The sequence below is a fragment of the Microcaecilia unicolor genome, chromosome 4, assembly GCF_901765095.1.
Source record: "Microcaecilia unicolor chromosome 4, aMicUni1.1, whole genome shotgun sequence".
NCBI lineage: Eukaryota > Metazoa > Chordata > Amphibia > Gymnophiona > Siphonopidae > Microcaecilia > Microcaecilia unicolor.
In genome coordinates, this window is record NC_044034.1 from 316431979 (window position 1) to 316451554 (window position 19576).

The 19576-nt window shown below is 42.7% G+C and overlaps 1 protein-coding gene across 1 annotated transcript; it reads left to right on the forward strand.

The window, feature by feature from the left end:
* The first annotated feature begins 1912 nt into the window (after positions 1-1912).
* On the forward strand, positions 1913-17881 carry LOC115469339 (gastrokine-2-like). The gene is given in 7 exon segments (XM_030201861.1): positions 1913-1982; positions 1985-2025; positions 5942-5995; positions 9054-9191; positions 10901-11011; positions 12468-12606; positions 17500-17881. Coding segments are annotated over 7 exon segments (630 nt in total). The 5' UTR covers positions 1913-1927; the 3' UTR covers positions 17592-17881.
* Positions 17882-19576: the final 1695 nt, after the last annotated feature.

Consider the following 19576-nt stretch of genomic DNA (forward strand, 5'->3'; position numbering starts at 1 on the left):
ATTCTCTCTCCCCTGCCCTTCCCTCCCATTATTTCCAGTGATTCTCCGCCTCTCCCCTGCCCTCCCATCGACTGCAGCGATTTTTCCGTCCCTCCCCTGCCCTCACCTCTCCCATATCCAGCGATTCTTCGTCCCCCAGCGTCCTCCTTCACTGCCTGCCAGCCAGCATCGGACTCAGAAGCGAACGGTGCAGGCAGCGATTGGCTGGCAGCGTCGTAGCTTCCCTCTGCAAGTCCCGCCTACAACTTCCTGTTTACGCATAGGCGGGACTTGCAGAGGGAAGCTACGACGCTGCCAGCCAATCGCTGCCTGCACCGTTCGCTTCTGAGTCCGACTGGCTGGCAGGCAGTGAAGGAGGACGCTGGGGGACGAAGAATCGCTGGATATGAGAGAGGTGAGGGCAGGGGAGGGACGGAAAAATCGCTGTACGTCGATGAGAGGGCAGGGGAGAGGCGGAGAATCGCTGGAAGTAATGGGAGGGGAGGAGGAGAAAAAGGTGCCGGTACGCCGTACCGTTGCGTACCGGCACAAAAAAAGCACTGCATATAAGTGAAGGATTGCACAAAACTATTTGCAGAAGAGGAAACAGTTAAAGAACCCAGTGAAAGAACTTTATTCTTGGAGAAGAGATGACTGAGAGGGATATGATAGAGGTCTATAACATACTGAATGGAGTGGAATGGGTAGACGTGAATTGCTTGTTTACTGTTTCCAAAAATATAAGGATTAGGGGGCATGCAATGTAACTACTATGTAGAAAATTTAAAACAAACTGGAGAAAATATTTCTTCACTCAATGTGTGATTAAACTTTGGAATTCGTTGCCAGAGAATATGGTAAAAGCAGTTAGCTTAGCAGGGTTTAAAAAAGGTTTGGATAATTTCCTGAAAGAAAAATCCAAAAACCATTATTAAGATGAACTTGGGAAAATTCACTGCTTATTTCTAGGATAAGCAGCATAACTGTTTTACTGTTTTGGGATCTTGCCAGGTACTTGTGACCTGGATTGACCACTGTTGGAAACAGGATACTGGGCTTGATGGACACATGTTCCTATGGTCACTTTTGAGGAATTGCTGACACCCCACTGGTAAGCACAATTTGCCCCCTCAAACACTGGTGGAGACCCAGTCCAAATGAACAGGGAGCTTATACACCTGCCTCGGAGTAGGTGTAAATGCCAACAGAAATATTTTTATAACACAGAAATGCATTTGGACACTTTCAGAACATGCTCCCTTTGAATCTGTATTCCATGGCAGTTTTTTGAGTAAAGAGATGCATTCTAAAATTGTCATTTGCACATGCATGCAATCTACTTGTGAAAATACCACTATTTAAAAGCAGAACTGCAGTGCAAGACTTCCAAATTGACCTCCTTAGCATACCTACACCTGGGCTTTCCATGAATCATCACCAAATAACTTGTCTAACTTAACGTTATTGTGGATTCTTTTACATAGCTTAGTAGTTCCGATTCAAATGAGAATAAAAAGTTGTGTTTTAAAAAATACATTCAGTTTATGCAATGATAATCAGTAACAAGGAACTGTAAAGGAACTGTGATATTGTTCGTTACCTAAGGTAATGGCTGGACAATCAGCTTTGGCTATCGATGATTCATACTGTGCTCTCTTAGCTTGCATTACGATAGTGAATGTGAAAAATTCATAAAGAATTTCATAACTAAACACCTTTGGCATGGACAGTTCACACCTATGGTCTTGTCTCATTTCACTGTACTTCCCTTTTGTGCCTAATAGGTTAATGAAAAGTCTGGAGGAGGGACTGGGGTGGGAAAATGTGAAGCTCAACCTAGTTGGCAAACATGTTCCACACAAATCTAGTTTACTCTGGTGTTCCACATCTGCTTTAATAAGAAAAACAAATATTTTATATCAGGTTTTGATCTGATTGCACCCTGAAAATGTATAAAAGGACAGAAATGCCCCACAATTCATTCTTGAGTTTCAGCTGTGCAATTTCTTTGCAGTGGTTCAAACAGACAACACAATGAAGACTGTGGTGAGTACTTTAACAGCTAATAGATCACTTAAAGAAAAAGGCCTTGATTGCGGCATTACACATGGAAATTGATGACCACTTAAGCATCTTTCTTTCTTTCTTTCTTTCTTTCTTTCTTTCTTTCTTTCTTTCTTTCTTCCTTCCTTCCTTCCTTCTAACTAAATGTTCAGTCTTGTATTACTAAATTATCTCCAAATTGTCAAGAATTGAAGGCCCAGTTTACACTATAACATTATGTTATAATATTCCTTGGGTAAAAAAAATGAGCACTGTTACACGTGAATTGTTTTCCGTGTATATCTAGATACAATTAGAGGCCTAGTTATTAATCATGCTGTTAGTGCATATTAATAGTTAACGGATGCCATGCTAACAGTTAACATTGTGCTTTAGCAGCATTTGCTAACTTCTACATTAAAAGAGCAATACTGTCACTGGGCATCTGCATTTACACAGCACTTGTGCACAGAGGGGGAAATTCTATAACTCACGCTCAAAAATGGGCACTAGAAAAGATCAGTGTTAAGTGCTACTTGATAAAGAACACACCAGTGCCCAAACCCAACTTTAGGCAGTAGACTTATAGAGTACTGCATGCAACTTTTTGGAATGCCCATGACCCACCCATGGCCACGCCCCTTTTTGGGATATACGTTATGGGATTTAGGCATCCAGAGTTATAGAAAAGTGCACAGCCGGATGCATGTGCAAATCCTAATTGATGCTAATTAGCATCAATAAGTGGTTGTTGGCATCCAGTTATTGATGGTTAGCAACTCATTATCCTGTAGATTTTTGGTGTCTCTAAATGCAATTAATTATGTTTTCTTTGACCCTAAAAAGCTGCTGGAATGTATTTCTGTTAAGGAAGGTGAAAGAAATGTTTCCTTGAATGAACCCACATGTTAGTTATATGCTGTTTAGACTGGCTGTGTCTGTTTGATTCTTCTCTGCTTCAATAATTGATCTTTGAGTAATTATAAGTAATTTCCTTAAACATTTCCTTGAATCTTGGCTCGGTGAATTGTGGACTAAGATTAAGGGTATTTTTCCTTGTTTTGTTTGCTCTTGTGAGCTTATCTTATTGCTGATTTTGCTAATATCCTTCATAAGTTTGTTCTTTAAATGTAAATCATTAAACTGATATGAATAAAAAATTTAGGGGTCCTTTTATTAAGCCGTGGCAAAAAGTGGTCTGCGGTAGCATGGGCACATGTTTTTGGCATATGCCGGGCCAGTTTTTACCACATCTGAGAAAAGGGCTTTTTTTTTCAATGGGTTGGGAAAAGGGCCTGCGGTAAAATTGAAACCAGCATGTGCCTATTTACGGCCTGAGCCCTTAATGCCACTCATTGATCTAGCAGTAAGGGCTCACACGCTACACACACGGTGGCTGGTCAGTGCACGCCAACTGCTGATTAACGCTGAAAACGCCGCACGTGGTAGGAAATAAAAAATCATTTGTCTCAGCGGTATGGGCGCACGCCAAATCCAAAATTATCACTAAGTGGCATGCTATCCTGGGAGTAGTCTCGTTTTGGCGCATGCTACACATATGCAGAGCCTACCGCGCCTTTGTAAAAGGGCCCCTTTAGAAAAACTCATTAAGTTGCATGTGCATCTTGAAAGTGCGCTTAAATCTGGGCATATAGACTCTGGAGAATAATGTACAGAATACCAGTTGCACAAAATATAGACTTACATTGGTAAGTGGCAGCAACCTAAGTGCTATTCTGTAAGGGCAGGTGTAAGTGGTATCATATAGAATACTGTAAGTTACATGTGACCTTGCTGCATTTATGCAACCACAATTATGCCTGGTCTATGGCTGGTGTAACTATAGACATGTAAACATTAGGCATGCCAATGTCAGTTTCTGCTAGTATTCTACCATGGAATCTGGGCACCCAGATGACATTATAGAATAGGTTCTCACTGTTCTGCATCAGGTCTCCTAAAAGGGGGTGATCACTTATAGAATTGACCCCTAACTGGAAGCGGGCAGGGAATGGATGGAAAATGTCCCTTACACTTAAGGCAGAAGTAGCTACCATGTGTTAACAGTTAATGAGGTAGTCAATCCAGCTAATTTTCAAAAGAGACTGCCAGCCATCTTCCGACACAAATCGGAAGATTGCTGGTGATCTCCTGAAACCGGCCAAATCGGTATAATTGAAAGCTGATTTTGGCCGGCTTCAACTGCTTTCCGTCGCGGAGCCAGCGAAATTTCAAGGGGGCATGTCGGTAGGGTAGTGAAGGCGGGACGGGGGCATGCTCACGAGATGGCCAACTTCGCCCGATAATGGAAAAAAAAAGCCAGGCTTGACGAGCATTTCGCCAGCTTTACTTGGTCCCTTTTTTTTCACGACCAAACTTCAAGAAGGAGCCCCAACTAACCAAATGACCACCGGAGGGAATCGGGGATGACCTCCCCTTACTCCCCCAGTGGTCACCAATCCCCTCCCACCCAAAAAAAAAATCCACCCCCCCCAAAAAATCCAAGTGCTTGTCACGTCCTAAATCCAAAGTATTGTTGCTTGGGCTTTTTCAGTAGCGCATTTAGCTGTCTGTGATTGGCTGAGAGAGACCCCTGTCTGTGATTGGCTGAGAGAGACCTGAAGGGGCATAATCAAAAGGGAGGGACATCCAAGTAAGTGGAGCTGTGGCCAAGTGGTTAGAGCACCTGTAATTCAGAGGTGGCTGGTTCAAATCCCACTGGCACTACTGAAAAAGCTGTCCCTGATAAGCACTTGGATTTTTTTTCTACTTTTTTTGAAGCCGGCCATCTGTAAACCCTGTGATCTCAACATTTGACCTAAATGTTGAGATTTAGCCGGCCCCAACCGTATTATCGAAAGAAAAGATGGCCGGCCATCTTTTTCGATAATATGGTTGGCACCTCCCCTTTGCGGAGCCGGCCCCGAAGATGGCCGGCGCCGTTCGATTATGCTCCTCCACGTGACCTGAATAAGTGTAGTTAACTTCATTGCATTATAAGCCATTCAGTTAATACTCGGTAAAGTACTTTTCTTTGAATTAACTGAATGACAGATGTTGCGAATGCCCCTAACAGCTAATGCAGAGGTTTTCCAGTTATGACTTGTTAAATTATGGTATCTGCGAAACTTTACCACAAGTTAGAAAATAGGCCTCTTAATGCGTGAAAAATAATATGCATGTAGGATATTTAAATCAGTGGTATATTTTCTGTCCAAGTAGTCCCCACAATGGAGGGAGCTCGGTGAAGAAGAGGGCCCAGCTACCCTACACTGCAGGAATGGAGGCAGAACACAGCAAGCATGTCTTGCTTTGAAAAAACAAAAAAATTCTATGCTGCCTCCTGTCAGCTTTCGCCACTCAGCCCATGTCCCCTAAGCAGCCAGAGATGTACAAAGCACTTCATCTTCTACTGCAGGCCAAAGTTTCAGAATAACAGTCATGATATTTCATGGCTTTCATCATGAGACTTCAGCCTGGCAGCAGGAGATGCTGCTGGGAGGACAGAACTAAAGTATTTGCTGCATTGGCGTAAACTGGTTGGGAGTAGCACTGATTTTTTTATTTTTGTCTTTGAAAACAAGCACTCTGCATCCTGAATCTTAAATGGAGTCTTCCTCCTCCCTGTTATGGGGGCTGTCAGAAAAAAAATTTGCTTGGGGACCCCTTATTTGAACTTGATTTTTACACCATTTTTATGCTATTCATTAGTAATATACTGTATGTGATTGTACTTAATTGTCCCTTAAGCTATGACTGCTTGGTATTACAATGAAATCTACTTTTGTCATAAATGAAAATGTTCACCAATGACGCTAGGAAGAGAGCTACTAAGAGAATAGTAATGTTTGAGTATGACTTTGAAGGATTGGTAACAGATACTGGCCCACTTGTTCAGGTTTTATCCTCTCTCTTAAAGGTTCTGGTTGGTCTTCTTCTGGGGATTTTCCTAATTCCAAGTTCTGCAGATGAGGTAAGCAGACGAAACTAAAATTATAGGTATGACAAGCTCCCTTCCCCCAAAATGATTGGGCTTTTATTGAAAGGCAATTATCCATTCACTACAGCCTGTGAATGTATACTTACCTTATCTCTGTTGGGACAACATCATTTAAATTGTTAAATATCCAGATATTATCTAAAATCCGTGGCGGGGTAAAAGGAGGAGAAAATACAGACCAAACATTTATTTGGATAACAGCAATATTCATCCTCAGTCTGAGTAAATTATACGTTAAAAGCAGTGGCGTACCAAGGGGGGGGCGGTGGGGGTGGTCCGCCCCGGGTGCAAGCCGCTGGGGGGGTGCTGCGCGCCTGTCGGCTCTTCGTTTTCATGCTCCCTTTGCCCCGGAACAGGTTACTTCCTGTTCCGGGGCAGAGGGAGCATGAAAACGAAGAGCAGGCAGGCGCGCGGCACCCCCCCCCCCCCAGCGACGTGCACCCGGGGGGGGTTCTTTCACCGGGGGGGCGTCACGCTGTTCCGGGGGGGGCGCTGCACCCAGGGGGCGGGGCGCATCGGCGATCCGCCCCGGGTGTCAGCCCCGCTAGGAACGCCACTGGTTAAAAGCCTTGTTTTAGAACCTAGACCTAGACTGTTCCAACTATTGATTGTCTACTCCAATTATTGCTTGTCTGCTCTCCTTGTCCATCTTGTCCTCTAGATTGTAAGCTCCTTTGAGCAGGGACCATCATTCTTTGTTTATTGTACAGCGCTGCGTAACCCTAGTAGCGCTCTATAAATGTCAAATAGTAGTAGTAGTAGTAGTAGTAGAAGGATGTAGAAGTTGGAACTGAGATAATTGGGTCAGGATGTCTCAAGTTACACTATTTTTATTTATATACTGCCTATACCTAAGTAGTTTACAATTTCTTAGAGGTCCAGGCTCTGTCCCAAATGGGCTCACAATCTAGGTGGTATGTTGTACCTGGGGCAATGGAGGGTTAAGTGACTTGCCCAGTTTCACATGGAGCTGCAGAGGGAATTGAGCCCAGTTCCCTAGCATCTCAACCCACTACCAACTGTTAGGCAGCAGTGGGACTTGAACCCAGTTTCCCAGGGCCACAATCTGCTGCACTAACCATTAGGCAACTCCTCCACTCCACTAGTCTTTTTGAACATTGAGGTTGTTCTAAATTACAGGAGAAATGGTCATTTGCATGATGAGTGGATTTAGAAAAAAAATATAGAAAATATTAGTGGGTTGAAAACCAAAACATCCTCACAAGCTGCCTCCAGATGTCCTGAAACTTCCCTCTCTGCCACGAGAGGGAAAGCTTCGGGGCAGCTGTGGGCAGCTTGTGAGAGTGGCGCCAGGACCGGGGCCCCTCTGAGAAGGGAGATAAAAATTTTAAAGACGATCAGGAAGGGAGGAGGAGAAGGACTGTGATGGGGAAAAGGGGATGAGATGCCAGGACTACGTAGTAGCAATGCAGATGGAGAGATCTGGGGGAGTGGGTATCAGGGGCTCCCTCCTTAATTTCTGAGGTCAGGAAGGGAGGAGAAAATGGACTGTGGTGGGAAGAAGGGGAAGAGATGCCTGGACTGCGAGGCCCCTTGGTGCTATGGGTCCCAGGGCAACTGCCCTATTTGCCCCCCCCCCCCCCAATGCCAGCCTTAGTAAAAGGGTCCCTTAGTTTGGTCACTGTGATGGCTGAATATTGACCTCAGAATATGTACTAATGACATATTCCTTAAATTAAATATTTGTGTGAGTGAAGCTTGTCTCTCACACCAACACAATCTGTACTAGAAGAGAGCCTATCTCTATATATAAAAGGCACCTCCAACATTCTAAATTTGTAGTTGCAAGATCCCATGAGTGTCTGCCCCGCCCTCGCGTCACAACTTGATGATGTTGAGGGCGGAGCAATGACACTCAAAAAATCGGATTGTCATTGGGTAATCTCTGTTTCCACTCCCCAATGCAGCTGTCATTCCCATACACTCAAAACCAACCAACATCGGCACTGGACCCCGTCCCCCCGCCCACAGTCCCCCTCACCCACCCTCCTGCAGACACTCGCTCACTGTTCCACCGCCCTCCCTCTCCTCTCCGACTCCGGCCATGATGCACGATGATTTACTACACAAGAGCAAGGAAGCCCATTGGTTAATTTCTGTTTCCACACCCCAACACAGCCGTCATTCCCATACACTCAAATCCAAGCACACAGACGTTTTTTTTTTCTTCCGAGGAGCACACACACACACATTCACTCTCTCTCTCACACACAGTCACTCTCACATACACTCTCTCAAACATACACACTCCAAGGAAAACCTTGCTAGCGCCCGTTTCATTTGTGTCAGAAACGGGCCTTTTTTTACCAGTAGCTAATAATACAGAATAGCTTTTTCTGCAGAAACAAAGTTAAACAAATAGAAAGGTGTGGAAAGTAGAACAGGCATTGGTGTAGGGGTTTGACAAAAGTTTAAAGAACATAAACACAAGGAAGAACAGTTCTCCACGCTTAACCAAAGAACATCAAAAACAGCGAAGGTGATGGACACAAACTGGGACAAAATCAAGGTGTAGCGCATATTTTATTAGTTGGCAAAAACAAGACTCAACACAAATTGTGTTTCGGACACCTGGCCATCATCAGGACTCTGACTCAAATCAACTGGCTATAGATATCGCCTCTCTGATCAATGACACAGAAACTCACTAGTTTTAATCGTAATTCCAAATTAGACATAAAAAACATAAAGAAGTAAGCTGTATGCAAGCTCTGCATCAGCGTCAAGTTAACAGCACTTTGAAAACTACTGGACATGTCTTGTTTTTGCTAACTAATAAAATCTGCGCTACACCCTGATTTTGTCCCAGTTTGTGTCCGTCATCTTTGCTGTTTTTGGTGTCCTTTGACAATAGTTTACCATGAAAGGTTTTATATAATGGACAGACTGAAAAAGATTTGGGCTTCTCCCCTAAATAAGAGCCTCCAGTGACACATTCATACCCCTTCTTTAAGGCAGTTGCTGCAGTATAAGAATAAAGAACTTCATCATACTTCATGTTCATTTTTAGGCAATCCAAATCATAAACAGAGGAAATGATGGTGGTAGCGTCTACCAGACTGTGAACATCAACAAGCAAGTGAATGTTGCTGTTTTCAACTTGTATTCCGGGAGGCACTCATCCAATGCTGTCTTTGACTACAACCAAGTAAGTACTAGATATATATTTGATCATTTCTGGAACCACAGGGTTTGAAGAGAACATCAAGAGATCATCTATGCCATCCCCAGGCATACTCTTCTTACATCTTTTCAGACAAATGGTTCTCTAACTTGCTCAAAAGAAACAGAGAAACAGAAACCCTTGCAAGTACAAATGTGTCCTACACAGTGAAGGTGACAAGAAAACAAAAAACTAGAAACTAGATGATGTCCAATAAAGTATCCAAAGACTCAATATGAGTCGTGTTTCGGCCACAAGGGCCTACCTCAAGAGTCTTCTGTGTGATTTCTCTAAATTAGAACATGTTTTTTCTGAGTTAGAGATCTAACATTGCATGAGATATATTAGTGATGTACATTTGCAAAGTTAACACATTTAGAGAAATCCCACAGAAGACTCCTGAGGCAGGCCCTTGTGTCGAGTCTTTGGATGCTTTAATAAACCTTTGACATTTTGGACATCATCTAGTTTTTTGTTCTCTAACTTGCTCTACAGTATTGTATTAAGTAACAGAGCAGATGATAATAGTTCTACTGAAGTATGGTAGACTTCTCACAGATCACGTAAAGGGTCCTTTCTATACCTACCAATGAACATTATGGTACTCATTTTCAAAGCAGATGAACATCTGAAAACGCCTTAAAAAAAGAAGTCCATCTGCTTAAAACGTCCAAATCCTGATTTTCAAAAGTCATAATTTGGACGTTTCACACTGCAGTTCATTCAAATTGCAATGGGGTGTGTTTTGGGTGGGACTAGGGAGGACCCAAAGGCAGGCTGTCCAACAGGGATTTTCGAATAAGAAGAAACATCCATGTCTAAAAAGAAAGATGTTTTTATCTAGACCTGTTTCAATCACATCCAAATTACAAAACATTGCTCTAATTGAGCAGCTGACCACTGGAGGGATTAAGGCATGTCCCCTCAATCCCCCAGTGACTGCTGTCCCCTTCCTTCTCCCCTGAAAGTGACACTGTAAAGAAAAACCAGGCTGTATGTCAGCTGCAGGTATTATGGCCATTCTAAACTAATCAGTAAGCAGATCAGAGGAGTAACCTGGTGGTTAGTACAGTGGCTTGTGACCCAAGGAGCCCAGGTTCAAGGCCCCACTTCAGCTGTTGTTTAAATAATTCTAAGCCTTCCCGAAACAGATATATACCTACTGTACCTAAACATATAAGACACCTGCAAGCTTGAAGGCTATTGAAGTGGTGTACATTCAGATACAGTAGGGTACATTCAGGTCCTAGAGAGATCACATTTACAAGAAAAAGAGCTATAGTGGGGTTTGAACCAGGGACCCCTTGGTTTACAGGCCACTGCACTAATCAGTGGGCTACTCTTCTGTTCTATAAGGACACTTGTGCGGCCATATTTTTGAAAATTATGCCAGACAGACATTCATGTTCTTGTTTTTTGTCCTTCAAAGTTGGATGTTTCTCTTTGGAAAATGGCTGTTCATTTTGGATGTTTTCAGTGCAAAAGCATCCATCTCACAGCCATAATCGAATAGGAAATCTAGACATTTTTCTTGCTTGATTATGGTTGTGAGATGGTCTTTTTTGGGGTGGGGGTGGATCAAATATTTTAATACACTAATTTAACATTTCGTTTTACTCTAGCTTTCATGTATAAAGGAATGACTTCATCATGGGTAAGAAAATGGTACTGAAAACCTCTTCTTTGTTTTCTAGGGTATCATTGCTTACCACATGCCTTACAAAGGAATATGCATTCTTGCCAGAATGGACAGAAGAACATTTCCAGGCTTAGGAGATTTTGAAACAATGGTTCACAACAGAAGGGTAATCAACTAATATTAATTTACATACAGTGTTTATTTTTATGTTGATATGACTCTTGGAATGTGAAGGACCTACTAAGATGGGCATTTCTAACCAACTCTGGGAAAAGTGACTAAAAGTGTGGCTCCAAATTGTTGAGAATGGCTGAGTTTTCATATCATGGGTCCATAAGCAACCTGCAAAAGGTGCATGTTTCAGCTTCTGTAACTTTTTTATTTTTTTCACCTAAAAAGATGGGGTTTGGACTGTTGTGTTACAAATCGTTTGCTCTAACAGAATCCATCAAAACCTCATTTTTTTTTCTCTGGTGACTGTAGTCACCTTTTCCAAGAGATAATCATATTTCAAATTTCTGTATTGCTTTATTTCTTTTTTCTGTCTTTTTTTTTGTTGTATTTTTTTTTTTGGGGGGGGGGGGGGGTGAGGGAGTTAGAAATGTCCTTCCCCTTTTTAAGGCTTTCAACTATTTAATTTAATTTAAATATTCTGGCCTAACCTTGAAGCTCAAGGCAGATTTCAAATTTGTTAACAGTTTGTCACAATAAACAACATATAACAAAAAACAACCACTATCATTATCGTAAAAGAAAGTTGACTAAACAGACATCTTCAGTAATTTCCTGAAAATTGTATATGAGCACTGAAGTTGGAACCAGCATCTACTAGGACTGCAATGCCCTGAGTCTGCAACCAATAACTACTTGTGGGATTTCCATTCCCCCTATTTCTTTGCAGTCTCTCCCTGTCTCCACAGAGAATAGCTCCCAAATTCACCCTCAACCTGACCACTGGCTGGGACTCCCTGTCTTACCGTGCCCTGGGCTATGGACACTACTTTTACAGCTTACTCAACCCTGAATTTCAAGCTAGGCTAGGGAATCAAATCCAGCTCTCCCCTACTTCAATGCACAGCACTGTCCACAAGCACCAGCTCTGTGGGTGCATAGAACCCCTAATATTGAGCAAACCCCTTTATTGTGTCCTGGTAGGAGTAATTTGTGTTGGGATTAGCACTTCCAATCATTTTGAAAATTTAGCTCCTACGTACTCTCACATATATTATCTGTCTAGCTCTAACTTGTGCATTTTTGAAAGGCTGTTTTGGTTAATATAGCCCACAATAAAGACAACATCAATATGTCACATTATCTCAAGCAATAACATTGGAAGCCGGAAGAGGTACACATGAAGTTAGTCACACTGCGTGGATAACAACACTCCATAAAACCATTAGTGTAGATCTTGTGTAATTTTATTATATATGTATATTCTGTTTTTCTTAAATTGCAGACACAGATTAAGTAACTATGGGCCCCATTCAAAGATGACTTTCCCCCATTCTGAAAAAGACCATAAAGGAGTTCCATTGTACATTGTCCCCTGTTGCTTCCTTTACAGTTCTCTCAGAGGAATAGCCATGCCTACTAACTCTCCATTATCTCTCATTGTGCAACAGGAGATGCGAGAAGAACTGCGCGCCCTGCGCAAGCACTATGAGATCACTAGCTCCATGATCACCAACCTCGGTGAATTCAGTGGAGCCATTCAAGGAATGTGCTGGGGGCTTCCAACCTATTGGGCCAAGGAGTATGAACGTAAGTTGGACTCCAGATACACAAACCCATTTGCAATAAAAAAAGAGAAAAGCACTGACCTGCAGCAATAAGGTTAATTTAGAATCATTTATGCATTTGAATGTTTAAATGCAGAGATGTCAAAAATTGATCACTATGGAGGTAATTCTATAAGGTTTTAAATGGGCAGTAAGATTGGGGGGGGAGGGTCAGAAGTATGGCTGAAATCTGAGATAAAAATTCTGGGTGTCATAATTGATTCCAATCTGTCTATGGAGAAGCAGATGAACTATTTGTAAAAAAAGGTTTTCTTCCATCTGAAATTAATCTGTCGTCAATTGATTAGAATTCAAGTCCTGCGGAATGTTGCAGCAAAATTAGTGTTGGGAAGTTGGGCTATAGATCATGTTACACTGTATTTGATTAAGCTTCATTGTAATTGGAGGTTTTTTTGTAAGCCGTCTAGTGTTTATTTAGGTTAAGTGGCCTATAAATGTCAGTATTAAATTAAATATATGAGCAGCCTACAGTTTGGTGGCTCATATATGAACAAATACTGGTATACTAGTCATATACATGCCTATAAATAGTTATTTGGTAAACACGTACCTATGTGCCATACTGCATAGTTTGAAGGTGGGCAAACACATGGTCAAGGTCTAGGCAGAACGCAACATAGAGGAATACTCCATAAATAGATCCAATGCAATCAAAAGACAGTGGAGATGACTCAGGGCAACTCGAGGCTTTGAGATATTTAATCATCAGTCTCCAAACGACTCAACATAGGCTGTGTTTCGGCTATAAGGCCTGCCTCAGGAGTCCCCTGGCTGGTCCCCCTGACATGCCAGGACACCAACCGGGCACCCAAGGGGGCATTGCAGTGGACTTCAGTAAAAGCTCCCAGGTGCATAACTCCTTTACCTTGTGTGCTGAGCCCCCCAACCCCCCCAACCCACTCCCAACAACGTACACCACTACCATAGCCCTTAGGGATGAAGAGGGGGCACACATTTACCACCACAAGTATAACAGGTAGGGGGGGTTATGGGCCTGGGTCCGCCTGCCTAAAGTGCACTGCAGTACCCACTAAAACTACTCTAGGGACCTGCATACTGCTGTCATGGAGCTGGGTATGATATTTGAGGCTGGCATAGAGGCTGGAAAAATTATTTTTTTTTAACTTTTTTAGGGTGGGAGGGGGTTAGTGACCACTGGGGGAGTAAGTGGGGGTCATCCCCGATTCCCTCTGGTGGTCATCTGGTCATTTACGGCACATTTTTGTGGCTTGGTTGTAAAAAAAAAGGACCAAGTAAAGTTGTCCAAGTGTTCATCAGGGACGCCCTTCTTTTTTCCATTATCATCCGAGGACGCCCATGTGTTAGGCACGCCCAAGTCCCGCCTTCGCTATGCTTCCAACACGCCCCCATGAACTTTGGTCGTCCCCGTGACGGAAAGCAGTTGAGGACACCCAAAATCGGCTTTCGATTATGCCGATTTGGGCGACCCTGTGAGAAGGACGGCCATCTTCCGATTTGTGTTGAAAGATGGGTGCCCTTTTCTTTCGAAAATAAGCCTGATAGTCAGCACTGTACATATTATATGCAGGTACTTTTTCTGTCCCTAGAGGGCTCACAATCTAAGGGGGCCCTTTTGCATAGCGGCGGTAAGCCCAATGTGGGCTTACCGCTCACTAAAAGGGAAGTATTGCTGGGCTACTTCAGCAGCCCGGCGGTAGTTCCCTCCCTCAGCGCGAATCATTTCCGGAGCTGCAAAAATATTTCAATTTTTGTAGCGCCGGTGTGAACCCGGCGGTAATCACTGCCCAGTTACTGCCAGGTTAGTGCAGGAGCCCTTACCACCACCTCAATGGGTGGGGTGGTAAATGCTCCCCCGAAATGGCCACGTGGCAAGTGCTACACATGCCACACAGCAGGGCCGTGCCTAGGGTCTCCGGCGCCCCCCTGCAGTTGGCCCCGCCGGCACCCCCCTGTAGTTGGCCCTGCCGGCGCCCCCCCCCCCCCCCGAAAACGATCGCTACACTACCCGCCCTCTTCTCCCCAGATCCTTTCCTTTTTGTTTAAATTTACCTCTCCGGCGCGCGGCAGCGTAGCGTTAGTGAGAAGGAGGCGGCGCTCCCCCGCCCCGACGTTTCTTCTTCCCTTCGCTCAGTGTCCCGCCTTCTTCTGATGTCATTTCTGACATCAGAAGAAGGCGGAACCGAGCAAAGGGAAGAGACTGACACATTGGGGCAGGGGAGCGCCGCCTCCTCACTAACGCTACGCTGCCACGCGTCAGAGAGGTCAATTTAACCAAAAAAAAAAAGGACAAGGATCTGGGGAGAAGAGGGCGAGGTAAGCATGGTGCGGCGGGGCGCCCCCCCAGAGGATGGCGCCCTCCTGCCATGCTTACCTCGCTTACCGTGTCGGCACGGCCCTGCCACACAGTCACTTCTTGAAAAAAAAGGACCTGCCTTTTACTCGCTGCGGAAAAAATGGGCCTCAGTGCACATCAAAAGCACGCACCAACACCGGTGCAGGCCCCATTTTGCCGTAGCTTCGTAAAAGGACCTCTAAGTTTTTTTTGTACCTGGGGCTATGGAGGATAAAATGACTGGCAGCGACAATACATTTAGAACATGTTAACTGCATGGTAGACAGGGCTTTTTTTTGAGGGGATACTTGGGGGTACTTAGTACCGGCACCTTTTCCATTGTCTGCTAAAATTGACCCATGGTCTGCAAGTTTTACTGAAAGAGCTCATGCTCTACACATCGATTCTGCCTTGTCATAGATTCTTTGACTGGTTGCAGGGGGCCTGGCTATTATGGGGTGGGTCTCACAGTGATCACCCCACCCCTGAAGGGTGGCCTGGCATTTGAGTACCGGCACCTTTTTCACTAGAAAAAGCACACTGACGGTAGATAACAAGATGCAGTTAGCTACACCTACCTCTATTATCTGTCATGTTAACAGTTGTTAACTCAGGGTAACTACCACCATGTTAACTGTAAGACCCTACCCCTGCCTATTCCCCACCCCATTCCACATTAGACAGTTTATATGGGAACCAGCTCACACAGTCCAGCTGCTGCACTGTTTGCATATGCTAATTTCTGCATTAACTGCATAGTACAGTTTAGTAAATAGGTCCCTATATCCACAGTCTGTCAGGCTGTTCTTAGAAGTTTAGCAGACTGCGAGGTTGATGTATTAAGGGCAGCAAAATTTCACTAGATTTGCAAACTTATTTCCCATATTGTTTGTTCATACAGTATTGCTCCACAAGATCTTATATGCAAATAAGCCCAGTAAAATAATAGCAGACAAAAGTTTTCCATAATGTTGCTTCTGATTTTACTACATACTTATAGTTAATGAGCTGCTTTGCTTGATTTAGCCTCACATTAACATCTATTAACTTATATTTTACTTTTTTTTGTTAAGGAGATAAATTTTGCAAATAGGGTCTCATTGTAGTGTGTGCTGATCCATCCTTGTGTAATTTCTATCTTTTTAGTACTTTGGCCTTTGAGTACTTTATTAAGCTGCTGATTTACTGAGGGGTCTTGCAATAAGCTCCAAGTTAAATAGATACCAGCCTAAACAGAAATGGAATTGTCTAGGCCCAAAAGAGGTTTCTTATGGTTGTTTACCCTGCAATGTAGACTTTGAACAAGTATTTACACAATAACATAACATTGTAGAGCCAATATTAGAAGAATGAATAAATAAAAAACGAGATCCTGAATATGGAGCCCCATTTGGCACAGAACATTGAGGTAGTAATTGGGTAGTTCAGGTCAGGACATTCAAGTATTTTACAAAAGGCCTTCCTAAATGTGGAGCTTTTTTTGTAAGGACACCAGTGAATATGCATATGTTTGTCAGCACATACAGTGACAGCAGCAGTTTCAAGAATCTGCAAGTGGCATGGCTCAGCATGTTCCATACATAATTGTTGGTAATTATACTTAGAAGTACCAATTTTTACTACTTCCATATATCAAGGGTAAGGGTCAAAGGGATAACAGGTGATAGCTTTGATATTTCTTTTGGCTTACTTTTTATTTCTTAGCTTTTACTATCCTTTGGCTCTTTTAAATATTGGCCTTCCTTTGCCATCTCATTTATGTTAATTTTATGTTAATTTTTGTTTTTAGATACTGTTTATATATTGCTTTGATATACACTGTGTTAAAAGCAGTCAAGTGAGAAATAATCCATATACCGTATGGGGTCATACACTTGATATACTACCTTTCTGTGATACAACCAAAGTGGTTTGCATTTATTATATAAAGAAAGTGGATGGATTTAACTCATGCCTTTTTCAGTAGCAGATCAAGAGCCAGCAATCATAAATGCAAGAGCCACTGGGCAAACGCCTTTGACGGTACTATGTAAGCCACATTGAGCCTGCAAATAGGTGGGAAAATGTGGGGTGCAAATGCAATAAATAAATATTCTAGACACCAAGGAGCCCCAAGGAACACTACCTGCATTTGAGTCCATTAGCTACTCATTTTCAGGACCTTGGTATTTCAGCCTACTATTATGCAGACAATATCTTCCTGTTTCATACAAAAGGTCCCCATACTCCAGATATTCTTCCCATTCAAAAATGCTTGTCTACCGTCTCCTTCCTTGCATGAGGAAATTTTTGGAAATATTCAATTATATTTCCCATAGCCCAGGTTATTTACGAATTTATACATTTGTCAACCTTCTGCCTTTTTAACTCAGCATTACTGGTAGGACTTCAAAATGTATTTTTTGAAAACTAAGCATTCTTCAACCTAAGAATTGCAATTGAGTTCAAATAATAATCATTGTTAGTTGTGTTACTATTTTTAGCATGAGTGGGGTTTTTTTTTTTTTTTTCAAATATTCTTTTGTTCTCTTGAAATTGCAGGACCAAGACCATTGATTGGAGCTAGTGGCTGCGCAGGAGTGCATTTCCTGTTCCTGGAAGTTGGGTTGTGTGGTGGTTTTCACCTCTTCTAATCACTGTCACTATGATACAACCAAAACCAGTTCCTAACTGCTTTATTGTGCCCTGTGTAATTTTCTTTCAGCCTATCTCTAGCAGTGTATAACAAAGAGCAGTATCCTCCGTCATCAGCACAATGCGTATGAACATTAGAAACTTCTTTCACATTCTTTCCTCAGACACTTTAGGAGGGGATCTCTTCCCTCCCGCACAGTTTATGTACATTTTTTTCTGCAGACTGTATTTCCTTGGACTCAATATAAGGGATTACAACTTACAATAAAACCAACATTTTTCTAACACACTTTTGTAAGGTTGCATCCTGTATTTGTTTAAATTCAAGTAACCATAAAACGAGACCAAAAATGTCACTTCTTCCCTTAGGAACATATGACAAACAGAGATTTGAAAAGAGGAACACATTCCAGGGGCTTACCTCTATGAATTAATACTTTTATCAGATTTAAAAGTAAATGCATACAGATCAAGCCATAGAAAAGAGACATAACAGATGGAGAAAGAGGGAAAGGGTAGAAACAGAAAATAAAGTTAAGAAATCAGTTGCAGAAAATAGATGAAGAAAGGTCAGTGAAAAAGATGGCCCTACTTTTTTGTATTGATTGTGTAAATATAGGTCATGAAAAGAAATGTAAGATGATCCCTTTTTACAAATAGTACATGGGCCCTGTTTACTAAGGCACGCTGTAAGCACACTAACATTTTAGCGCACGCTAATGCTAGAGACACCCATATATTCCTATGGGTGTCTCTAGCGTTAACGTATGCTAATTTTTAGCACATACTAAAAAGTTAATGTGCCTACAGTGTGGCTTAGTAAACAGAGCCTCATGTCTTGCTACCTTAGAGGCCCTTTTACTATGCTGTGACAAAATCTGGTCTTAGCGTGTCCTAACTAGGGTCTTTCCTGCACGCTAAGCCCTTTTTTTACCACAGTAGCAAAATAGGCATTTTTTCTATTTTGCTATTTGCAGGTTGTGCACTAATGTTATTACTGCAAATAATTAATGTGAGAGCACTTATCACCTCTGCTCAGCGCTCCCATATTAACCCCGCATTTACCAGTTATAATTGCAATTACAATAGTAGTCCACTACAAACCATATTCTGAATTAATGCGGATTACAGCATATAGAAAAGAGACTAGGCTGACCCTAGGAGAGAGCAACATTAAAAATTTTGTAGACTAGTTCAGCTAATAATAACAAATAACATCTTCCTTAACAGGTGCGCCAATGCAGTGGAGGAGTGGCCTAGTGGTTAGGGTGGTGGACTTTGGTCCTGAGGAACTGAGTTCAATTCCCACTGCAGGCACAGGCAGCTCCTTATGACTCTGGGCAAGTCACTTAACCCTCCATTGCACCAGGTACAAATAAGTACCTGTATACAATATGTAAGCCACATTGAGCCTGCCATGAGTTGGAAAGCATAGGGTACAAAAGTAATTAAAAATATTCTATATCAAATCAGGTATATGGAAAATAAATGTGTTTTTAATAGCTTTCAACATTTCAAGTAACCTGAGGCCAATCTCAGTTCAAGACGGTGTGAGTTCCAGCATTAGTGCATGCTAATGTGAATGTGCTAGCTGGTTAGCGCTTCCATGCCTGTTCCCAACCCCTGACACGCCCTCTCCCAACACATATTTTAAAAAAATATAAACAGCACTTGATTAGAGCATGTAAACACAGAAATTACTGCAAGATGCTTTACAGTATCCTTTGGTAAGCCTTTTTGCCTGGGTTAGAGCTTAGCACACCTTAATAAGAGGAGCCATCCTCCTGCCATCAGGTTCGATGGACAGAAATGTGCTGTCTATGCTAATGAATTGGTGACTTTCACAGGGTAAAGTTATAGGTTCAGAAGCTTAGCTGAAATTGGGTGGCGGAGCAGTAGGGGGGAAGAGGGGGTGGTGGTTGGGAGGCGAGGATAGGGGAGGGCAGACTTATACGGTCTGTACCAGAGCCGGTGATGGGAGGCG